The sequence below is a fragment of the Mytilus galloprovincialis genome, chromosome 2 (genome assembly GCF_965363235.1).
Source record: "Mytilus galloprovincialis chromosome 2, xbMytGall1.hap1.1, whole genome shotgun sequence".
Classification (NCBI taxonomy): Eukaryota; Metazoa; Mollusca; class Bivalvia; order Mytilida; family Mytilidae; genus Mytilus; species Mytilus galloprovincialis.
Window position 1 is genome coordinate 37,810,046 of NC_134839.1, and position 20,319 is coordinate 37,830,364.

The window sequence follows — 20,319 nt, forward strand, 5'->3', positions numbered from 1 at the left end:
GTGATGAGTAATATCTACTTCAAAAAATTAGATTCCATTCATGTTTTATGTAAGGACAGTAATTCAGATTAGGAGGGTTCTCAATTTATGAAGTCCATAATCAATAAGTGCCTTCTCTTGGGGATTACCTATGTTAGTCACCTTCGGTAATGGATGAGGACAAGCTACATAAAAAAAGAACCGAAAAGAGTAATAATCTCTATCGTGTCATGCAAACAGACATTAATATCATTACTTTTCACAAACTATGATGCAATACTGGTAAACACTTACTCAGTTTTAGTTTGTTACCCGGATCTTTTTTTTTCTATCGATTTATGACTTTCGAACAGCGGTATACTACCGTTGCCTTTATTTTGTTCCAGTTCATAAACTAGTCGTATAAAAATAAGGTTGCAATACTTTAAGATAATGTCAATCAAGATTGTTATTCACTGTCAATAACTTTACTAGAAATATTTCGCTAAGATGTAATCGGATAATATTAAATAGATGGACGAATCGCAGCTGGGAGTACAGGTAGTCTAAAGACAAACTTATCTATGTAATTAATTAATAATATTTAGATACCTGTTAACCAATAATAGCAATGCAAGTAAGACAACTCTGGTTTACGACATTCAACTTGAACAAAAGATACAAGAAAAGTTTCTGATAAAATTCTGATATTTCAGCTGTACAAATTAAACCAGTTTTTATTTTATTTCATCATTAGAAAGAATAATTGACTAGAGAAATGCGTATCCCAATTTAAAATATAACCTTTTGCAGTTGTTTTTGTCTCCACAGTATTCAATGTGGTCGTGAGTTTAAAATAAGAAAAATACATTAGTTATTTACATATATCAAAGTGGCACTCCGTTCTGTGTATCCTCTAATGGTCTATTTACAATTATTTTACACATAGGTTCTAAATATTGTACATCAAGGCATATACATAAACATGATCACCACCTGCTCTTTCCCAGAAACAACGACCCATACCGCTTGTTTCCTCCGGTCTGTGAAGTAAACAGCCTTCCAAATCGCTTCCCAAACTTTGTACTAGATCGATACGGGTACCCATATCCATTAGAAAATACTCTTCCAAACCTCTTATTCATCCGATTTCCAAAGAGGAATGATCGACCAGGATAACCTCCTCCGACAAACATTTTACCATAACGCTTATCTTGTCGTCCTGGATACGACCAGCCTCCCATAAACATTCGACCATATCTCTTGTCTACTTCAGTCTCCTCAGAGGATCCATCATCTATGTATTCGTCGCTTGAGATACTTCTTGCATCTTCAAGACAACCGCTTGGATCTTTTGTACATATTTGACACACGGTGTATGCCTTTGGTTCTGTACAGCAATCAGTTATGCGAACGGCAATGTCTCGATTTATGCGGGAACATGCAAGACACGTATTAGCCACTTCCATGTCTGTATCACAGGCTGTTCCTTCCCCCGTGTCACTCACCGAAATAGGATGTTCTTTAACGGCAAAAATTGTGGTGAACACGGTCATAATAAGCACGGACGTATGAAAGGCTTTCATCTGAAAAATAGAACAAATTAGTAAGAAGACAGAACAAATGTTATCGTATACTATCATTATTCGAAAGCTGTGATTTGTGAATTCAAGTGACTATGTTTTGCGCTTATTGATTTATAATATGTTTAAAACGATCACGGTACATGAATTCAGAAATAGAAAACTAAGATTTCAAATCTCTGTTTAACCATAGTGGACATTTCTCCGTGACCACAATTCATTACAATTTCACTTTGTTTGGACATATAGAGCTAGAATAAGAAATTGACTTGGGAACTCGAAGACAATACTTCCACTATATAAATCAGTCGGGGAATCAAGATGAAAAACCTGCTAAAGTCAAAGGAAAACAATAAATTAAGGCACGAAAGAGAAGAGAAGTTAAAAAACTAGGCTCGGTACGTTAGACCCACCAACAACCAACATTTTTTGTTTAAATCGGTTATGTGATTGTGCAATGATTTGCAATTACCAAACAGAAAAAGTATTATGAAGGCCTGCCTTTATGTTCACATATGCCAGGTTACTTGATCTTAAAGTAAATAAAGGAAACAATAGTATACCGCTGTTCGGAAGTCATTAATCGATTGAGAGAAAACAAATCCGGGTTACAACTAAAACCGAAGGGAACACATCAAGTATACGAGGAAAACAACCAAACAACAGAAACACTAATTTGCAACAAAAAATCGAACGACAATGTAACACACACAGAAACGAACTTTAAGATAGCAACTTGTTAATTAAAAAAAATGATAGGTTAAACCTGGTTTTGTGGCTAGCCAAACCTCGCGCATGTATGGCTATGTTTGATATAACACCAAAAGGACAACATTACATGACAGGACTACAGTACAAATAAATGCAAGATCATTCAGGACAATGAAGTACACAAATAAACATTACAATAACACATTTCGACATGCTAATAGTTATCAAAGGTACCAAGCTTAGATTTTAATACGCAAGACGCACGTTTCATCAGTGACGATCAGATCAAAATATTCAGAAAAACAAACAAGTATAAAGTTAAAGAGCATTGATGACCAAAATTCCTTCGCCATTTACCAAACTAATGTCTTGTGAAACAGTCTCTCTTTCATATACATTACACGTTCGTCAAAAAACGTAAACACAATCAATAACTATATCGAGTTATTTTATTTCAGATGGATAACCTTTGTAAAAAGTTAGTGAAATTCCATGATATTTAACAAATTTGGCACAATGGCACAATGGCCTGATTTATAAAATTGGATTTGATTAGATAATGGTAACATACTGAGCCGAACATTTAACGTGTTTCTTACATGACAGTCCATTTTCAGGAAGACATGTCATAATAATCTTATACTAAAATTTGGGGTATTATGAATTCACATGAAAACCGGGAGGGATATAATTCGTCTTGATTAATGGACAAAGATAAATGCATGCGAACAACTATATGTAGTTAATGAATTCCCAAACACTGACATTTTAATATAAGTCTGTATATAAACTCTTCATAGGATTTAAATTTTATGCTAAAAACAAATATCCATGTGCATTTGAAAACAGCAACTAAATATATCTGAGCTTTATAAAAAGGTATTTGCTTAGTCATAAAAGTATTCATGAACAAAAATAAAATGCAACGGCTCATTTAGTTCTAGGTGTTTGAGCTTTTGATTTTGCCATTTGATTATGGTCTTTCCGGAGTTCAGTATTTTTGTGATTTTACTTTTTGCCTAGCATAGATCTGAAAAGATCTTATTGGCAGATTTTATATACTTTACAATATCACAATAAATGGGTTGTATTGTTTTGTTTCCTGTGAAAGTATGCACGGTCAACATTCTGTTCTGTTGATTACATGTGTATTCTTTTGTATTCACAGTTGATTAACAATTAGTATCGTATTTTAAAAGCAACTTTTTGAATTACTTCAAGAATGGAAACGCATTCGAAATTTGAATCCGAAAGTTGATGATCTTGTTAAAATGATGTTTATCAAACCTGGTTAACCGGAAGTTAAACAAGTAGTTCTACAATCAACAACAATTATCGGAATCCTTTATGTAGCTTAGTTCTATAGTAGGTCAATTAACCGTTTCTAAGTACAATGGATAATATTTGTTAAAATTTATATAATGTTAAGGAAACTGAAGGCATAATAGTTGGAAGAGGATTTCATAAAATTAATATGTCACTACCATTACTCAACTCGCCTCAAAGCAGTTTAAATTTCCCTAAAACATTATCAAATTTTATAAACTTTTACGAATTTTAACAAAACTAATTCGATTTAACATGCATCTGCATCTCTTTTTTAAGTTAATTTTGGAATTGTGGTTGTAATGTCCTCAAACTAAAAAAACTTGCTTGATGTAATAGTCATTTACTTGAAATATTTCTTTTCCTAATACGTATTTTATTGTCAAGGCAAAATCATTGCCAACGCATTCATAATTTGTTATATTATATTGCAAGTGAAGAAATCAATATATAACTTTTATCAAAATCTCCACATTGAGGTATAGTGTTATGTTTCCACTGTGTTGGCACCAATCTCTCTGAAATAAACATTAATTGGAAAATACGCGTCGATTTGTTCCGATTATATTTAATAAATTCGCTACTGATGATGTTTATCCGTCCATAACATTATGTTATATTCTTCTTCTATCAATGATGATAAATGCAACATAATGTGTCTGATTGTAGACGGAAACGTGACAAAAGCACTATATTGGATGCTTTTGGCAGACAACTGGATCCTTTTTTACGAAATGTTAAATCATTGATAGTTGATACTTTCGGGGACATTTGAGAGATTTTGCAGGAATATTACAGTTTTGACGGTTTTGTACGGTTTTATAAGGCATATGCATCACATTTCGATAACATATCTAAGATTTAGGCAGTTTTATATGTCTATAAAGCGGGTTTGCCTGTATTCATTTTTATTTTTTTTTCATTATCTTATTCGTTCAATTTAATAGATATAGGAAGATGTGGTGTGAGTGCCAATAAGACAACTCTCCATCCAAATAATAATATTAAAAAAGTAAACCATTATAGGTCAATGTACGGCCTTCAACATGGAGCCTTGGCTCACACCGAACAACAAGCTATAAAGGACCCCAAAATTACTAGTGTAAAACCATTCAAACGGGAAAACCAACGGTCTAATCTATATAAAATTAAAAAAAAAGAGAAACGAGAAACACGTATAAATTACATAAAATAACGAGAACTTCTGTACATCAGATTCCTGACTTAGGACAGGTGCAAACATTTGTAGCGGGATTAAACGTTTTAATGGATCCAAACCTTCTCCCTTTTTCTGAAACAATAGCATAACATCACAACATAGAAAAAACACATAAAGATATTGTTGATCAATATTTTCGAACCATAATGGGACAAGGTATAAAGGAGTTAAGACTACAAATGAAATTATTTATTTAAAATGTTGAAACTCGTTTAGAAATCTTATATATTGAATCCAGAACCATTTGAAAAACAACAATTCCAACACTGATTACCAAACAAAATCAAAACAAATTATAAAAGAACAGCATGACATAAAACAAAAGCAAAACACACGCTAAATTAATAAGACGAAGAAGAAGTACAAAAACTTAAGAAAACTTAATAATAAAAACAAACCAGCAAAAAAAAAAAGATAAAAAAATACATAGCACTAAAACAGAAGTTAAACAAAAAAAAGTAAAGTAATTAAAAATGAGTAAAATAGATATACTCTAGTAACTTTGTGTTTAAAGATTTTTATTTTATATTGCCATTTTTTAATTCATGCTTCCAGATTATTATAGATCTTTATCCCATCTGGTATTGTGTTTCATAAATAGACTTATCGGGCTTTTGCATCATGGTCAGTGCTAAACCCTTAGACAAATATCAATTTTTACGACCAAGCAACTCCCTATCTTGGATAAGTTCCTGTTTATAACATACACTACGTAATGTCACTTTTTATGATAGAGATTTTCGTTAAATTACAACCACAGTTCTTTAAACACGAATCTAATATTAATATTGAAAATATCAAATATAAGTCAATTTATGTGTAAAATGTAAAATCCTTATAAAGAAGCACATTCGATGTATACAATACCACTATTTGTTCAACACAAACTGGTGAATCAAATGCACTGTCATTCTCAAAATCATATCTGATTTTATTAATATGGAAGGGTTAAAATTTTAATGAACTTCTATGTATCCTTATTTTACTTTAAATTGAAATGCATTTTACATTAATAGTTATCAGCCTATCATCGAACTATCATATTATGATTCCACAACATTTTAAGCAAAATTTAATATCTAATCACGTTTTAGAATCTGCTTGAAAGAATGAAATAATACAGAAAATTCCCGGAAAAACTAAATTGCAATAAAGGGATTGCATCTATTCGATCCAATTAACAATGACTTTTCTGCAATATCCAGCATGTATAATAAGGACGTTCAACGTTGTTGGCTATATTGGTCTTGATGACCACCAGGAGATTTCAAAACGTTATAAATATCTCCCACGCTTCTAAATAATAATTCGTTATACATACCAAAAATATCCAAGTTAAGTGCTTACTTGTCCAAGTTTTTACAATAAACAATCTTACATATATATTTTCTTAACATCAAACTAGTATATGATGCGTTAGTTATAACTATTCTAATGTTTTGTTTATCTACTTCATTTCCCATCTCTGAGCACCCATCAAAATCAAAGATACTCTAGTTTTTGTTTTTTCATACACGGGTTAAGTTTATTGAATAAAATTTCGCATTAAAAAGTAGTTTCAAGGTTTGGAAAATTTCAAAGAAGTTGTTTAGTGTTTATTACCAAAACTAATGCTTGTCTTTACAGTCAAGATAAAGATATATCAGTACCAGTAAACTTAAGACATGAAAACAACGCATGTGGAGCAGGATCTGCTTACCCTTCCGGAGCACATGCGATCACCCCTAGTTTTTTGGTTGGGTTCGTATTGTTTATTATTTAGTTTTCTATGTTGTGTCGTGTGTGCTGTTGTTTGTCATTTTTTCATTTTTAGCCATGGCGTTGTCAGTTTGTTTTAGATTTATGAGTTTGACTGTCCCTAAGGTATCTTTCGTCCCTCTTTTATTAAACGTTACACTATACGTTATGCAGCAGAATATTAACTTTAGATGATTCGTCCTAGTATAAATTTTGCATGGTTACACAGTATTTCAGTTTTGTAATTAAGAATCTCTTGCTTTCAAAATCATTGATTAAATTATTGTGACAATGTAGAGATGATGCATTTTAATTCCTGTCACAATCTAAATTTCTGTTCAATGAATTTTAAAATGAAGGATCAATATCATTAACATTGATCATTAATAATAAAAAATTAAGCATTTAAGACAGCACTATGTAAATTGCATGCTCTTGAAGACCTCTTCTGTATTTATCATTATGAATGATCAAAGCCGAATATTTAAAAGCAAGGATGTATTAGAAAACTCTAAAAAAAATTGTCTAACAAGATTGTCTTATCAAAAGATTTTACTATTTTGTAATTACGCAATGTGACTAAATTTTCAGCATGAAAACGTTTATGACAGTCATTTCTAGACACAAAGAGTCTGTTGTTTAAAATAGATTTAATGAATTTAAAAAATAACCGCAGTTAGGAAGGATATAATACATAGAATTTATTCCTATATTTTTGATGAGATTCCACTCCTTTTTAGTCACGCTCACAAAAGAGAAGCGAAATATACCAAAGGGACATCCAAACTCGTAAGTCGAAAATAAAAATTGATAACACATCATGAAAAACTAAAGACTGAGCAACATGAACCCTGCCGGGATGATCCGCAAGTGTCATAAATTTAATTCTAATTATTTCAAATGGAACGGTAGATACCAAAGGTCTAAACCAAACGCATAAGTCAAAGCAAGACAGACACGAGATTGGCACAATAAAAAGCAAAAGAACAAAAGAACAAAAAAAAAACAAACCAAAAGTTGTCTGAAACACATGATACAAAGCAATACAAAGGTGTACACAAAACGGATATAATTTAAAACAATCTTTCTACAATCATTATTTGCGGACCATACAAAACAAGATTGGTTTTGAAAAAGTTATTTTGAAATCAAAAGACAAACTTTTTTTGAATAGTTTTAACCCATGTATTACATGAATAATCATGAATAATCATTTCTTTTCCATTGCTATGCTTTTAGCCAAAGAGCTCTGGTCCATGTGTGACAAAATTTTGAAGTTGTAACAAGTCAATTTATGAATTTTTTAAAATTGTGTTTATCAGAGAACATTTAAATTCTAATGGGATTTTTTTGTTTTTATTTCAATTAAATAATTTATCATAAAAACACATCTACACACATGTGACACACACCACTAATTAATTATCTATGATTTGTTAAAAAATTTGATTTATGAAACTGAAATTAAACGTTAGAACAAACAGGACTAATGGAGATTTGTGATAATAATTGGTTACTGCAGGGCCATTAGAAACACATACCCATTAATCTGTGTTTAAATCTAGATTCTAATAAAAAAAATATCCTCGTTAGTTTAATTAACATTCGGGCGGTTTTGTCAAAAGCTTTTCTAGAAATACAATATGACAACTGAAGAGTCATCAAATGAAACGGTATTGTAATATAATTGTTTTTAAACACCAGCTGAAGAACTGAATCAACAAAGTTAAGTGGACATTTGAGACATCGAATAGATTTATTGGGCTATTCAACAATTTTGTAAAGCTATTCAATCCAGAATATTGAATCATCCAATAAAAAGCTATTGTGGTGTATAAAAACATTGCAACGAGCGACAAGTGTCGTGTTTGTTAATAACTATAATAAGATTTTATCTGTTGACATTCCCGAAGTACCGACTTGAGTGCCAGTTAGACATTTGCTCTAGAGTGATTAAACATTGTATTAAAAAATAAAAAGTAGCGATGGCTGAAATAGATAACCCGTGTTTCCTTTAAAATGAAAACGTCGACACCTACAGTATATGTCCACCAGTGCATTTCTTAATCATTTAAGAATTGCATGCTTCTTTTTGTAGATTCATTGGGGTGTAAAAACGTTGACCGAAGCAGTTAGTTGTTTCACTTTAAAAATGTGCATGTGCACACAATCAAAGCTTTTACAACCCAATAAAATTGCTAAAAGAAGCATTCAATAATAGCACTTATTATTACATTTTTATTAGAATCATAAAATAAGATTTCTGTCAAGTTTGTCTTTTATTTACCTGTGCACTTTAATGTGGAAGCTCTTGGCATGATGAATGTTACATGTCATTTTGAAATTATTGCATTAAAGTTTCATTATGATACGTTATTTTAATTGGCTTACAGCAATAGGTACAAGGACACAGTTATCGTCCTTTGGTTTTCGTTGTCCACGAATATATACACATGGAAAAAAGTATTGCAACACCTTGATTTTTTAAAATTTGAAAAATCAGCCTCTTTTTTTGGATGGAATATAATAAAATATTTGTATAATATTATTGAAACATAGTTTATGATAACAATGGCATTGAAACGAACAAAAAATGTTTGAAAAAAAATGATTTATATAACCACAATTTTAATAACAAAATGAAGTGTTTTTTGTACAAAAAAATGCATTTTACAACTTTTACTGTAGTCGAACCTTACAATGTCAGACATTTCAAAATTAATCTTCAGATGACTGTTCATATCATGGTTGATCGTTATACGCAAAAGAATTAGTACTTTGTGCGCAGCCTCCATTCAAACGGATAACTGCATCTAAACGTCTTCTGATTCCTGCCAACAATCGACTAATTTGTTGCTAAGGTAGCAGCACCCATTTCCGATGAAATTGTTTATTTCATGATGTGTTTGAACTGGGGTGTCCTTTCGTGCACGTTTCGCCCAATAGTGTTCCATATATGCTCGATATGGTTCAAATCCGGGCTACGATCCGTCCAAGGAAGATGAACCGAATTCCATTGGAACAATGGATCTTCCTCCACGATGCTAATTTTCAACTTTAACGAGCTCTGCACTACATTGGATACGGAAAACTGTGTGTCTGTTTGTAAGCAAAGGTCTCTGAAATGGTCTAATCGCACGATAACCAGTAGCGATGAGTCGATCTCGAACAGTTCTTGTTAAAAAGCTCTTGTATGCCCACCACTCTCTTTTTAGGATTGTATTGTATGCAATGGGTTTCCTTCGGACCAACCTTCATTATGCTTGATTTCCCCTAGCAAATGGTATAGGGGGTCTTCTTTATCTCGGAATGTCTTTAACATCGTTTAGTGCCTTATTTTTAACTCAAAATCTGTTTTGCTGTTTACGGGTACAGTAGCTGCATGTGCAGATAAAAACTTATCGATTCGATATTTATTGATTAAGCTCAGGTGATACTTAAATAATGTTTAAGTTGTTCTATTTTACCAAATTATATCACAAAAAAAATAAAAAGTGTTTTTTTTTTTATTTCAATTTCAATTTGGTGTTGCAATACTTTTTTCCATGTGTATAGTTTCTAGTGTAAATAGTGTATAACTTGCATGTTTTATTTGATGCACTTTCCCAATTTATTTCTTGATATTAAATGCATGAAATATTAAGTAGGGGGATGTATTTACATGTTAAAAACATTTGGAGGCTGAATCTCTATGTTAAGTAGTGATTTGGTCCAGTTTAAAAAGGTCAAATTTTATCACGTCTGAAGCTGTCAAACTGAATTTTACACAGAATTGTAAATATTTTGAGTTAGAGCTGGTAGAAGTTTCGATAATTTTGATATTATTTGTCTCACTGGTAGTACACTACACTGTAAAAATCTTTTGGAGAAAGAGCAGATGCGATTTATTAAATTTGAATTTATTGTCTAAAAGAAATGCACTACGAAATAACTGTGCTCTCGGGCCAATAGCGCGTCATTCTGAAATTAGCTATATTTTAAAAATGAAATGTAACGTTCATGATGACACGTGCTTCCAAAAATAAAGTGCACAGTTAAATAAAAGAAAAAAGTTGATAGGTTTCATGTTTGCATGATCCTAGCAGAGAAATGTAATTATAAAGATTGAATGCTTCTTTTAGTAATTTCATAGGGTTGACCATTCGACCATTTATTTAGTGACACGTCTTATCGCTTCATACAAAGTGTACTTTGATAAACGCTTTAACGTCCCAATAGATTTACAAACAGAAGCTAACAATTCTTAAATGAAGGTTTCAGAATGACGTGAAACATACATTATTACTAAGTTAAGTTAACTTTTAACTAGTGGTAGAAGTGATCCACACAGTTTCATAATTTGCTGTTTTGCGGATAATGTTAGGTTGCAAATTGTTTAAAATGATCAATGCTCAATGTCCCGAACCCATATGGAGGTTGTGAATATACATTATATAGTTATCATACATTTAACTTTTAAACTTTTAAACTTTTTGAAAATGTTTGTTTTGTTAAAATATCAAATTTATTCATTCCCTATAATCATCCCAGGTCAAATGTGTACATGTATATAAAAAGTAAATACACAAAAATATATAGACACTTGTTTGTTCATTGTTCTATTCAGTCTTTTTCATGATAATCTATAACACAAAATTTAAACTTAACATGAAATAGAATTGCTTGAATTTTAATGGGATATTGACATTGCAATTACAGCGTAGAATATATTCAACCGTGTTTCATTTTGAGAACCACAAATTGAACGTTAAATGAAAATAATCTGCCGATTATGCATAGTTTGCTGGTTATATATTCTGTACAAGAAGAATTGGTTATAACTGTAATTACGCCGTTATTCCTTTAATAGCTAATTCCGATACAGATAAAGCGATAAGGTTTCATATTTCCGGCAAATTATGCTGTGAAATATTGTCTTATATTTTCCCACTAGTGAATAGATTGAGGAACCGACACAAATAAATAGCTGTTGACCTTATATTGTTTCTAATAGTTGCAATGATGTCCTAATTCACAGATTTTTAACCTTTTGCTGAAATGTTATCGTCTTTGTTAATTTTGGTGGTGCATCGATTATTTCTGTACCATATCAAACAATCATTTATAGATGGATTTTGATAGTTGATTGCTCGTGATGAAGTTAGTGATGATCATTAACATGTAATCATTATTTCTTAGTATTGTGTACTATCGACAATTTGTTATTTTTTCCTTTTATCCTACTGCCTTACATTTTTTAGAATAAGAAGAAGGCATAATATTCAAAAATAGCCGATAACACCACATGCACGTACCATTGCAGCAACGTCGTGCACAAAAAGGTGATGTCTCTTCTTTTATGAAGGTATACTGTACAGCTTTGAAATAGCTGGTATAAGTCACATGTTTTGGTATTTCAAATATATCAGTTGGGGTCAATTTCGTTCAGGTAGTATATCAATTGGTAGAAATTAATATGTAAATGGGTCATTCATGTTCCACTTTTGTTTAGATGTCATTCATGTTCCGCTTTTGTTTAGATGTATGAAATAACATTAACGGTACCAATTTTCCTGCACCAGATGCGCATTTCGACAATACATGTCTCTTCAGTGATGCTCGTGGCCAAAATATTTGAAATCCAAAGGCTGTGCTCTAATTTTTGTTATATTTTATATGAATTAAAGATCCGATGTGGTTGATACACATTAAGATATCATGTTTTATAGCTGGGAAATATATAAAACTGGGTTGTGATTTTCTTGTGAAATATATGAATGGGAAGGGATTTTCGCCTTTATCAATAAAGGCAACAGTAGTATGGGGAACAATATGTAATGAGGCGTTTTTCAAAGGCAAGACGGACATCTGTTCCCAAATTTGTAGATTTGGACCCTCGTGCATCAAGTTTTCATAACACAACAATTTGTACCCGTTAAGCTAGTTTTACTAACTACTTCAAGTAATTTCAAATTCTAAACGAAAACACATACAGTTAGAACAAGTTGCATTAAAAGAAAAATGGCATTTTATTTTCTCACTAGCGGGTTCGCTTGGCATTCTTGCTGATAAATATCAAAAACCAAAACAACGTTATTCTTAAAATACCTGTTACTTTTTAGGCTCTACTGAATTGATTAGGTCAGTATCAATATAAAATACATTTTCGCTTACAAAATTCTCTTTTTTTTTGTAAACTGCTATTACTTTTTAGACTATTCTTTAACATTTTTGCTGAGCAGCCAATTTATTCCTCTATTCATTTTACAAGAAATTTAAAACAAATTCTAAATAATTATTTTTTTCATATCAAATCATAGAAAAATATCTTATTTTCGAACACCTCATCTCAAACACAAGCACACATAATTATATTCTATGTTGCATAGTATTGATGTTTTTGCTACGTAATGTACATTTTCTACTGGAACAGACAACATTTATGGAAACGATGTTATAATATTTGTAATGGGAACACAGTTTCGTTCGATCTTTTGAGTTAAGCCAATCGCTACTGATTTTTACAGTTTGGTCTAACATTTTTCTATTACACCACTGTACCATGTTAGATAAGAGTTGATATGTTTAAAACCTCTACATTTTTATGCATGCTTGTCAATTAATATCTGTCATGTTTGTTTTTGGTAAATTTTTTTGCTATCAGTTAGTCGGTTTGTTCTCTTGATTATATTGTTTCGCACATTTATATCAAATACGCATTAAAGAAAAAGAACACAATAAATTTTGCATATTAGTAATTATCATTATTGCTATATTCAATGCATGTTGGTATTTGCCGATACAGTTGTAATTGCATTCAGTACATGTTGGTATCTGCCGATATCGTTGAAATTGTATTCAGTGCATGTTGGTATGTGCCGATACCGTTGTAATTACATTCAGTGCATGTTGATATTTGCCGATACCGTTGTTGCTGTATTAAGTGCATGTTTTGTATTTGCCTATACCGTTGTTGCTGTATTAAGTGCATGTTTTTTTTTTGTATTTGCCTATACCATTGTTTCTGTGTTCAATCCATTTTATTTCAACGGTATATTTACTGATACCGTTGATGCTGTACATAATCAGTGCATTTGTTGAATTTGCCAGTACTGTGTTTTGCTGTATTTGGGGCATGTTTTGTATTTGCAAATATAATTGTTGCTGTGTTCAGTGCTTGTTTGTATATTCCGATACCGTTGTTGGTGTAATCAGTGGATGTTTTTATTTGTCGATACCGTTGTTCCTGTTATTAGTCCATGTTTGTATTTGCCGATACAGTTGCTGATTTGTTTAGAGTATGTTTTATATTTGTCGATACCTGTATGCTGTTATCAATGTATGTTTTATTGTATATGCCGATGCCATTGATAATGTATAAAGTGCATGTTTGATTTGTCGCTACCGTTGTTGGTGTATTCACTCTTCAGTTGTGACAATTAAAGTGAAACCATTAATTTATAAAACCATCGTCAGTATCTTCAAGTCATTAGCTGTCTCTTTTTATTTCATTTTTCCTCGTATAGTTTTAACATGTACATTGTTATATATTAATGATTGAAATTTGTTAGATATTTAACGAGCTATCTACTTTAAAATCGACATCTTCATTTGCAAATTTCTGTTATATGACGTATAAGAATTGATTTTACTTTGATTAATACCAATTTTGTCTCAACAGATAATTTCTGGCAAAGATTGTGTTAAAAATTACATACAAATTTAAAAAAAAAATCGAAAATTAATACAATATTGAATTTGAAAATATGTTTCTGCGCTTTGATGAAAAATATGATAATCACTTAATTTCGCATAAATTAGAAAGAAGAAGAAAACAGCAATCAATTCTGTAATGAATTCTGCTTTCTTATATTCAGATAGATTTTTTTTAATACTTTATGTTTGAAGAATTCATTTGTGTAATTCGTTGATGAATAATAATTATAATTTAATGCAATAATACGCATTTATTGATTTTATTTGAAATTTCAAAATCAGGTCGGATGGCACAAGAAAGCATAAAATATGGAGATTGTTGTATAAATTTAAACTTAAAAACAGAGGTATGCTAATAAAAATAATAAGCAAGAAAGTGAAAACAAATCAAAGATAACTTGCACGATTTACAACTTTCACACATTTTGTGAATGTGAAGATTTTTAAAAAATGATTTGAATTTTATTTTAAAATTTGAACAAAATCTTTTATATTGTGCAAAAATAGAATTGTTGGGTTTTTGCAAGATCAGTTATGAAAAGAAAGATTTGCCATCGATTTATATATATCAATGGGACTGTTGGTTTTCCCTTTGGTTTGAATTGATTAATATTTTGTCTTTTTGGATCCTTTTATAGCTTTTCTATTCGGTATGGGTTTTACTCATTGTTGAAGTCAATTCTTCTCAGGTGGACGGTTGGCAATCATATCATAATTTTATACAAAATGAGTCTCGTTTGCATGTTTTTATATACAAATACAAATAGTTCTTACCCGACGATAGACATTATATATTTGAATTTCTATTGACTTTTCTAATTTGTCAACTGTACTAAATCACTTTAAACATAAGGGAGGGTAGAGATCTAACAAAACATGTACACCCCGCCTCATTTTGTGCCTGTCCTAAGTCAGAAGCCTCTGGCCTTTGTTAGTCTTGTATGTTTTATAATTTTAGTTCATTTATAGGTTTTGGAGTTTTGTATGACGTCAATTTCCACTGAACTAGAACACATTTTTATATAGGGGGCATCTGAGGACCACCTCCGGTTACGAGATTTTCTCGCTGCGTTGAAGACCAATTGGTGGCCTTCTGCTGTTATCTGCTCTTTGGTCGGGTTGTTCTCCCTTTGACATATTCCCCATTTCCATTCTCAATTTTATAATTCTTTAAAAACACATGAACGAAAGATATTTCGAGGTTCATTGGAAAATCAAAAATTTTAAATACTGGGAATATCGCGAGTGTAAATGATAACAAATAATAGCTATTGTATTCAAACACTCGCAAAATTGTAAGTGCAAGATATCAAAGTTATAAAATCAAATATAAAGGAATCAAAAGTGTCAAAAAAAGACTTCTAGACCACTACTTTAATTGTACATGTAATATAAACATCATAAACTACATAAACATGTTTTTTCCAAACAAAAGAGTTTTTCGTTGACAATTGATAGTGACATTGATCCTTACTGATGTTATCAACTGTTACTGTACATCCTCGGCTTTCAAATAATTGACTTGGAGTTCCTGATGAGGGTAATTTCAGAAAAAAAAGCGCTTCAGATGCATGAAATTACAATTTGTTGTTTACATTTTTTTTATTTTCGAATTGTTCGATACACACTACATATTACGGATTTCAAATTTAGAGCATCGTGTTTATATGATTTAGGAAATTGAGTTACAATCAAATTCACACAAATATCAAGAAGCGTGAAATTAACAACTTATATTGCATTACCAATCTAAAACTGATTCAAGTTATTTCCTGCTGCAATAATTGTACTGAAGGAGAATGACAAGCCAAAACAGACCTTGTAAATTATTGGCACAGTATTTTGCAAAACCATTTGACGCTGTTAATCGGAAAAAGGAGGGGGTCACTATATTTCTGTACTTTATAGCGCAACAATATACAAATCAGTTTGCTTGCAAAAACCTGTAGAGAATAGTCTGTCTTGGTCCAGAAAAGAGTAAAAACGCATTTGAATTATACATAGTAAACGACCTGAGATAACATTATTAAACAAAAGTTAAAACTTTCACTAAAAATATGGCTTCCGCATTTATCTCTCTATCCTGCATTCCAGGTTAATTTTTAAAAAGATGTAACGATGAAAAGTTGATAAAATAAAGGCAAAATATGTTGCCCTCTTGTGATCTTCTTCTTGGTTAAATAAAAGTTATATAGTTGCTGTCTTATTAGTGCATCCCGCTAAATATGTCAAAATTTAGAAAAAAGTATATACACTATTAACAATTCACTTTTTGGGACGTGAACATTAAAACAACATAAGAAACAAATTTTGAATTCTTTAGCTGTCCCCAAAAGTTTTTATATTAGAACTGAAAAACAGAAATAAAAAATGTCCTCTTACCTTTATGGTCAGGTGCGTTGTATCAATGCAAGCACAGATTAGTATGGAAACATTCTCATAGGTAGTTTATATATCAAGAATCAAACCCACTCGGCGGGAAAATCAATGCAGCAGATCTAACGGAGCATTCCGCTACATCCGGTTTTGAGAAATGGTATTTATTTAAATATTTTCATTACATTAGCAAATAAAATCACTTAAATTGCATATTACAATAGTCATCGCTATTTCGTGTTTGAAAATAGATTTTAGAATTTTCTCACTGATTAATGAGATTTTAAACAACATGCGCTAATTGTGGGTCGTTAAATGACTCAAAAACTAATAAAATGTCAACAAACATGTAAATAGGAATGATTTTCTAATGGGACCTTTTGTAATTGGCACTACCATCGATTCGATAAGTAAATGATACTTTTTATCTGATTTTAGCAATTTGTAAATGTTTTGACTACATATTGATCGACAGGTGCCCGAATTGATTATGATATATCAAAATGAAATAAACTAATTCAAATTAATAGTATAGGAGCTAGTCTAGAGCGAAACGAGTTTCTTTTTGAAAGTTTGAAGCAAAATGTTTAGAAATCAAAACTAAGTAAAAACGTAATTTGATAGATAAGCTGTTGATGTATTATTGACATGAATAATAATTATTTGATCACTTTTAATAAATTTCCTGTTTACAAAAAATTAATTTTTTAAAAATACTAAGCATTTTTTTATTCAAGACATAGATTTCCTTAGCCGTATTTCCTACAATGTTTTGAAATTTTTGGTCCTCAATGCTCTTCAACTTTGTACTTGTTTGGCTTTTTTTATCTGGGCGTCACTGATGAGTCTTATGTAGACGAAATGCGCGTCTGGCGTATTAAATTATACATGTTATAAGCTTGGTAACTTTGATAACTATTGTTATGCTTAATTTGATTTCACTTCAATAAAACCTAAACATTTACTTGTTTGTGAACAAATTGCAGGAAAAGTGAGTGCTCTTATATTTTAATTGGACATTCGTTTTTACTACCAGTTTATTCTATCATTTTGCAACAATTTCAAAAGGCGCGATTTGCCTTAATGTTACATGACAGTATGTTTTTGAAAAAAATTGTATAAGACAGTGGAAATTGCAAACGAGAATGGGAATGCACGTTAACATTTTATTATTAACAATAACCACAATAAAAACCTATTTCTCGTATTAAACATAAACTAAAAGAACTAGCCAAGGAATGTGTTTTTTTCCCGGCCGATAAAGCTGATAATAATATTATTATTGTTTGACGTAAATTTTACATTGAGGTTCTGAAAAAAGAAATTACCAATTCACCAACATTCTCCATTTTCAGAAAACGACATCTATAACAAAAATAAACTTTTAGCTACCGCTTTACAAGCAGAACCAAATACAATGAAAGTCAAAACTATGTATTGGCTTCCGAAGCTACACAAAACACCTTACAAATATAGATTTATTTCGTCTTCAAGCCATTGTTCCACTACTTAATTGTCTATTCTCCTTACCAGTACACTTGGTACAATCAAAAACCTGATAATAAACTGTTCAAATAAGGCCTTCGAAAATAGTGGAATTAATTACGTTTGGAGTGTCAAGAACTCATTGGAAGTACTTGATAAATTGCATGCTTATATTGGTGATTTTGAATCTGTTCAAAGTTTTGATTTTTCTACCCTGTATTACACATTGCCTCACATTCTCATTAAGAAAAAATTCACATACCTAATTAAATGGGCATTTAAAAAGTCAGAATGTGAATATATATGTTCAAACTCTTTTAGGTCATTTTTTAGTAGCAATAAACAAAAAAACTATGTCAATTGGACATGCTTTCATACTATATATGCCCTTGAATTTTTACTAGATAATATTTTTGTTCGCTTTGGAATTTACGTATATCGTCAGGTTATCCAATGGGAACAAACTGTGCGCCACTTCTTGCCGACTTGTTTCTTTACTATTATGAGGCTGACTTCATGCAGAAACTTCTTAGGAAGAAAGGTAAGAAGTTAGCAATATCCTTTAACTCGACTTTCCGCTATATAGATGATGTTCTTTCACTAAATAATTCAAAATTTGGTGACTATGTGGAACGCATCTATCCCATCGAGCTAGAGATAAAGAATACTACAGATACAGTTAAGTCGGTCTCATATCTTGACTTACATCTAGAAATTGAAAATGAGGGTCGGTTGAAATCAAAAATTTACGACAAAAGAGATGATTTCAGCTTTCCAATTGTGAACTTTCCATTTCTAAGTAGCAACATTCCAGCAGGAACTGCATTCGGGGTATATATCTCCCAATTGATACGATATTCCCGTGCTTGCATTTCCTATCATGATTTTCTTGATAGAGGGTTGCTGCTCACGAGGAAGCTTTTAAAACAAGAATTCCAAATGGTGAAGTTGAAATCATCCCTTCGTAAATTTTACAGACGCCATCACGAGTTGGTTGACCGTTATGGAATAACCATTTCACAAATGATATCGGATATGTTCCTTACGTCGTAACTACCATCTCCTTCTCTTTCATGAATGTGACCTACCGAATTAGACTATTTACCGGATTTGTTATCACGTAAGCAACACGACGGGTGCTACATTCGGAGCAGTATCTGCTTACCCTTCCGGAGCACCTGAGATCACCCCTAGTTTTTTGGTGTTGTTTGTCTTTTTTTCATTTTTACTCATGGCGTTGTCAGTTCGTTTTAGATTTATGAGTTTGACTGTCCTTTTGGTATCTTTTGTCCCTCTTTTATCGGAATTCCAATGGGGACTAACTGTGAACCACTTATTGTAGACATGGTTTTGTATTGCTATGAGTTACAATTTATGACAAAATCAGCAAAGACCCATCAAAACAACATCTGATAAACAAATTTAATATTACTAGATATTTGGATGATATTTTGGCTCTCAATAATGACGACTTCAATATGTATACTAAAGAAATTTATCCAGTTGAACTTACTTAAAATAAAGCTAATACTAACAATGACCACTGGTCTTTCCTCGATCTTGATATCTATATCACTAACGGAAGCTTAATACTAAAATTTATGATAAAAGAGATGATTTTTCATTTCCTATAGTTAATTATCCATTTTTTCCCTTGTCACCATCTTACGGTTTTTATATATCTCAACTTGTACGATTCGCTCGTGTATGTAGCAATGTTTTAGATTTTAACGAGAGAAATTTATGTATTACTGAAAAATTATTACACCAGGGTTTTCGATATCACAAACTAGTCAAAATATTTAATAAATTTTTATCATCGGTATAAGGATATCATTCGTAAATATAGCTCAACATGCAGACTTCTTATACGTTTAGGTATTTCACATCCAATTTTTTATTGAAATATTCTTTATAAAGCACAAAAATTTCAGTATTCACCTCAGAAATAGACTTTTGCCAGGTCATTAAAGATTGCATATTTTGGCGTTAATATTGATTCCCTTATAGGGTCTTTGCATCGGAAATAAGCACATTTATTCAAAAACCAGTTATTGGCATGACACGGGTTATGTTCTTCTCATATATGTTATGATACTAAACCCCTAACGGGTAGGATTGTGCCTGATATTCATATAGTGAAATCATAATCTTTCAATCAGTTTAATTGAAGTCTGGAGCTGGCATGTCAGTTAACTGCTAGTAGTCTGTTGTTATTTATGTATTATT

At 31.4% G+C, this 20,319-nt stretch overlaps 1 protein-coding gene across 1 annotated transcript; it reads right to left on the reverse strand.

The window, feature by feature from the left end:
* Positions 1 to 536: 536 nt before the first annotated feature.
* Positions 537 to 16,771, reverse strand: LOC143063540 (uncharacterized). Its single transcript, XM_076235743.1, has 2 exons — positions 16,612 to 16,771; positions 537 to 1,544 (listed from the first exon to the last, which is right to left on the reverse strand). The coding sequence occupies exon 2, from the start codon at positions 1,542 to 1,544 to the stop codon at positions 948 to 950; it is 597 nt and encodes a 198-aa protein (XP_076091858.1). The 5' UTR covers positions 16,612 to 16,771; the 3' UTR covers positions 537 to 947.
* Between the last annotated feature and the right edge of the window lie 3,548 nt (positions 16,772 to 20,319).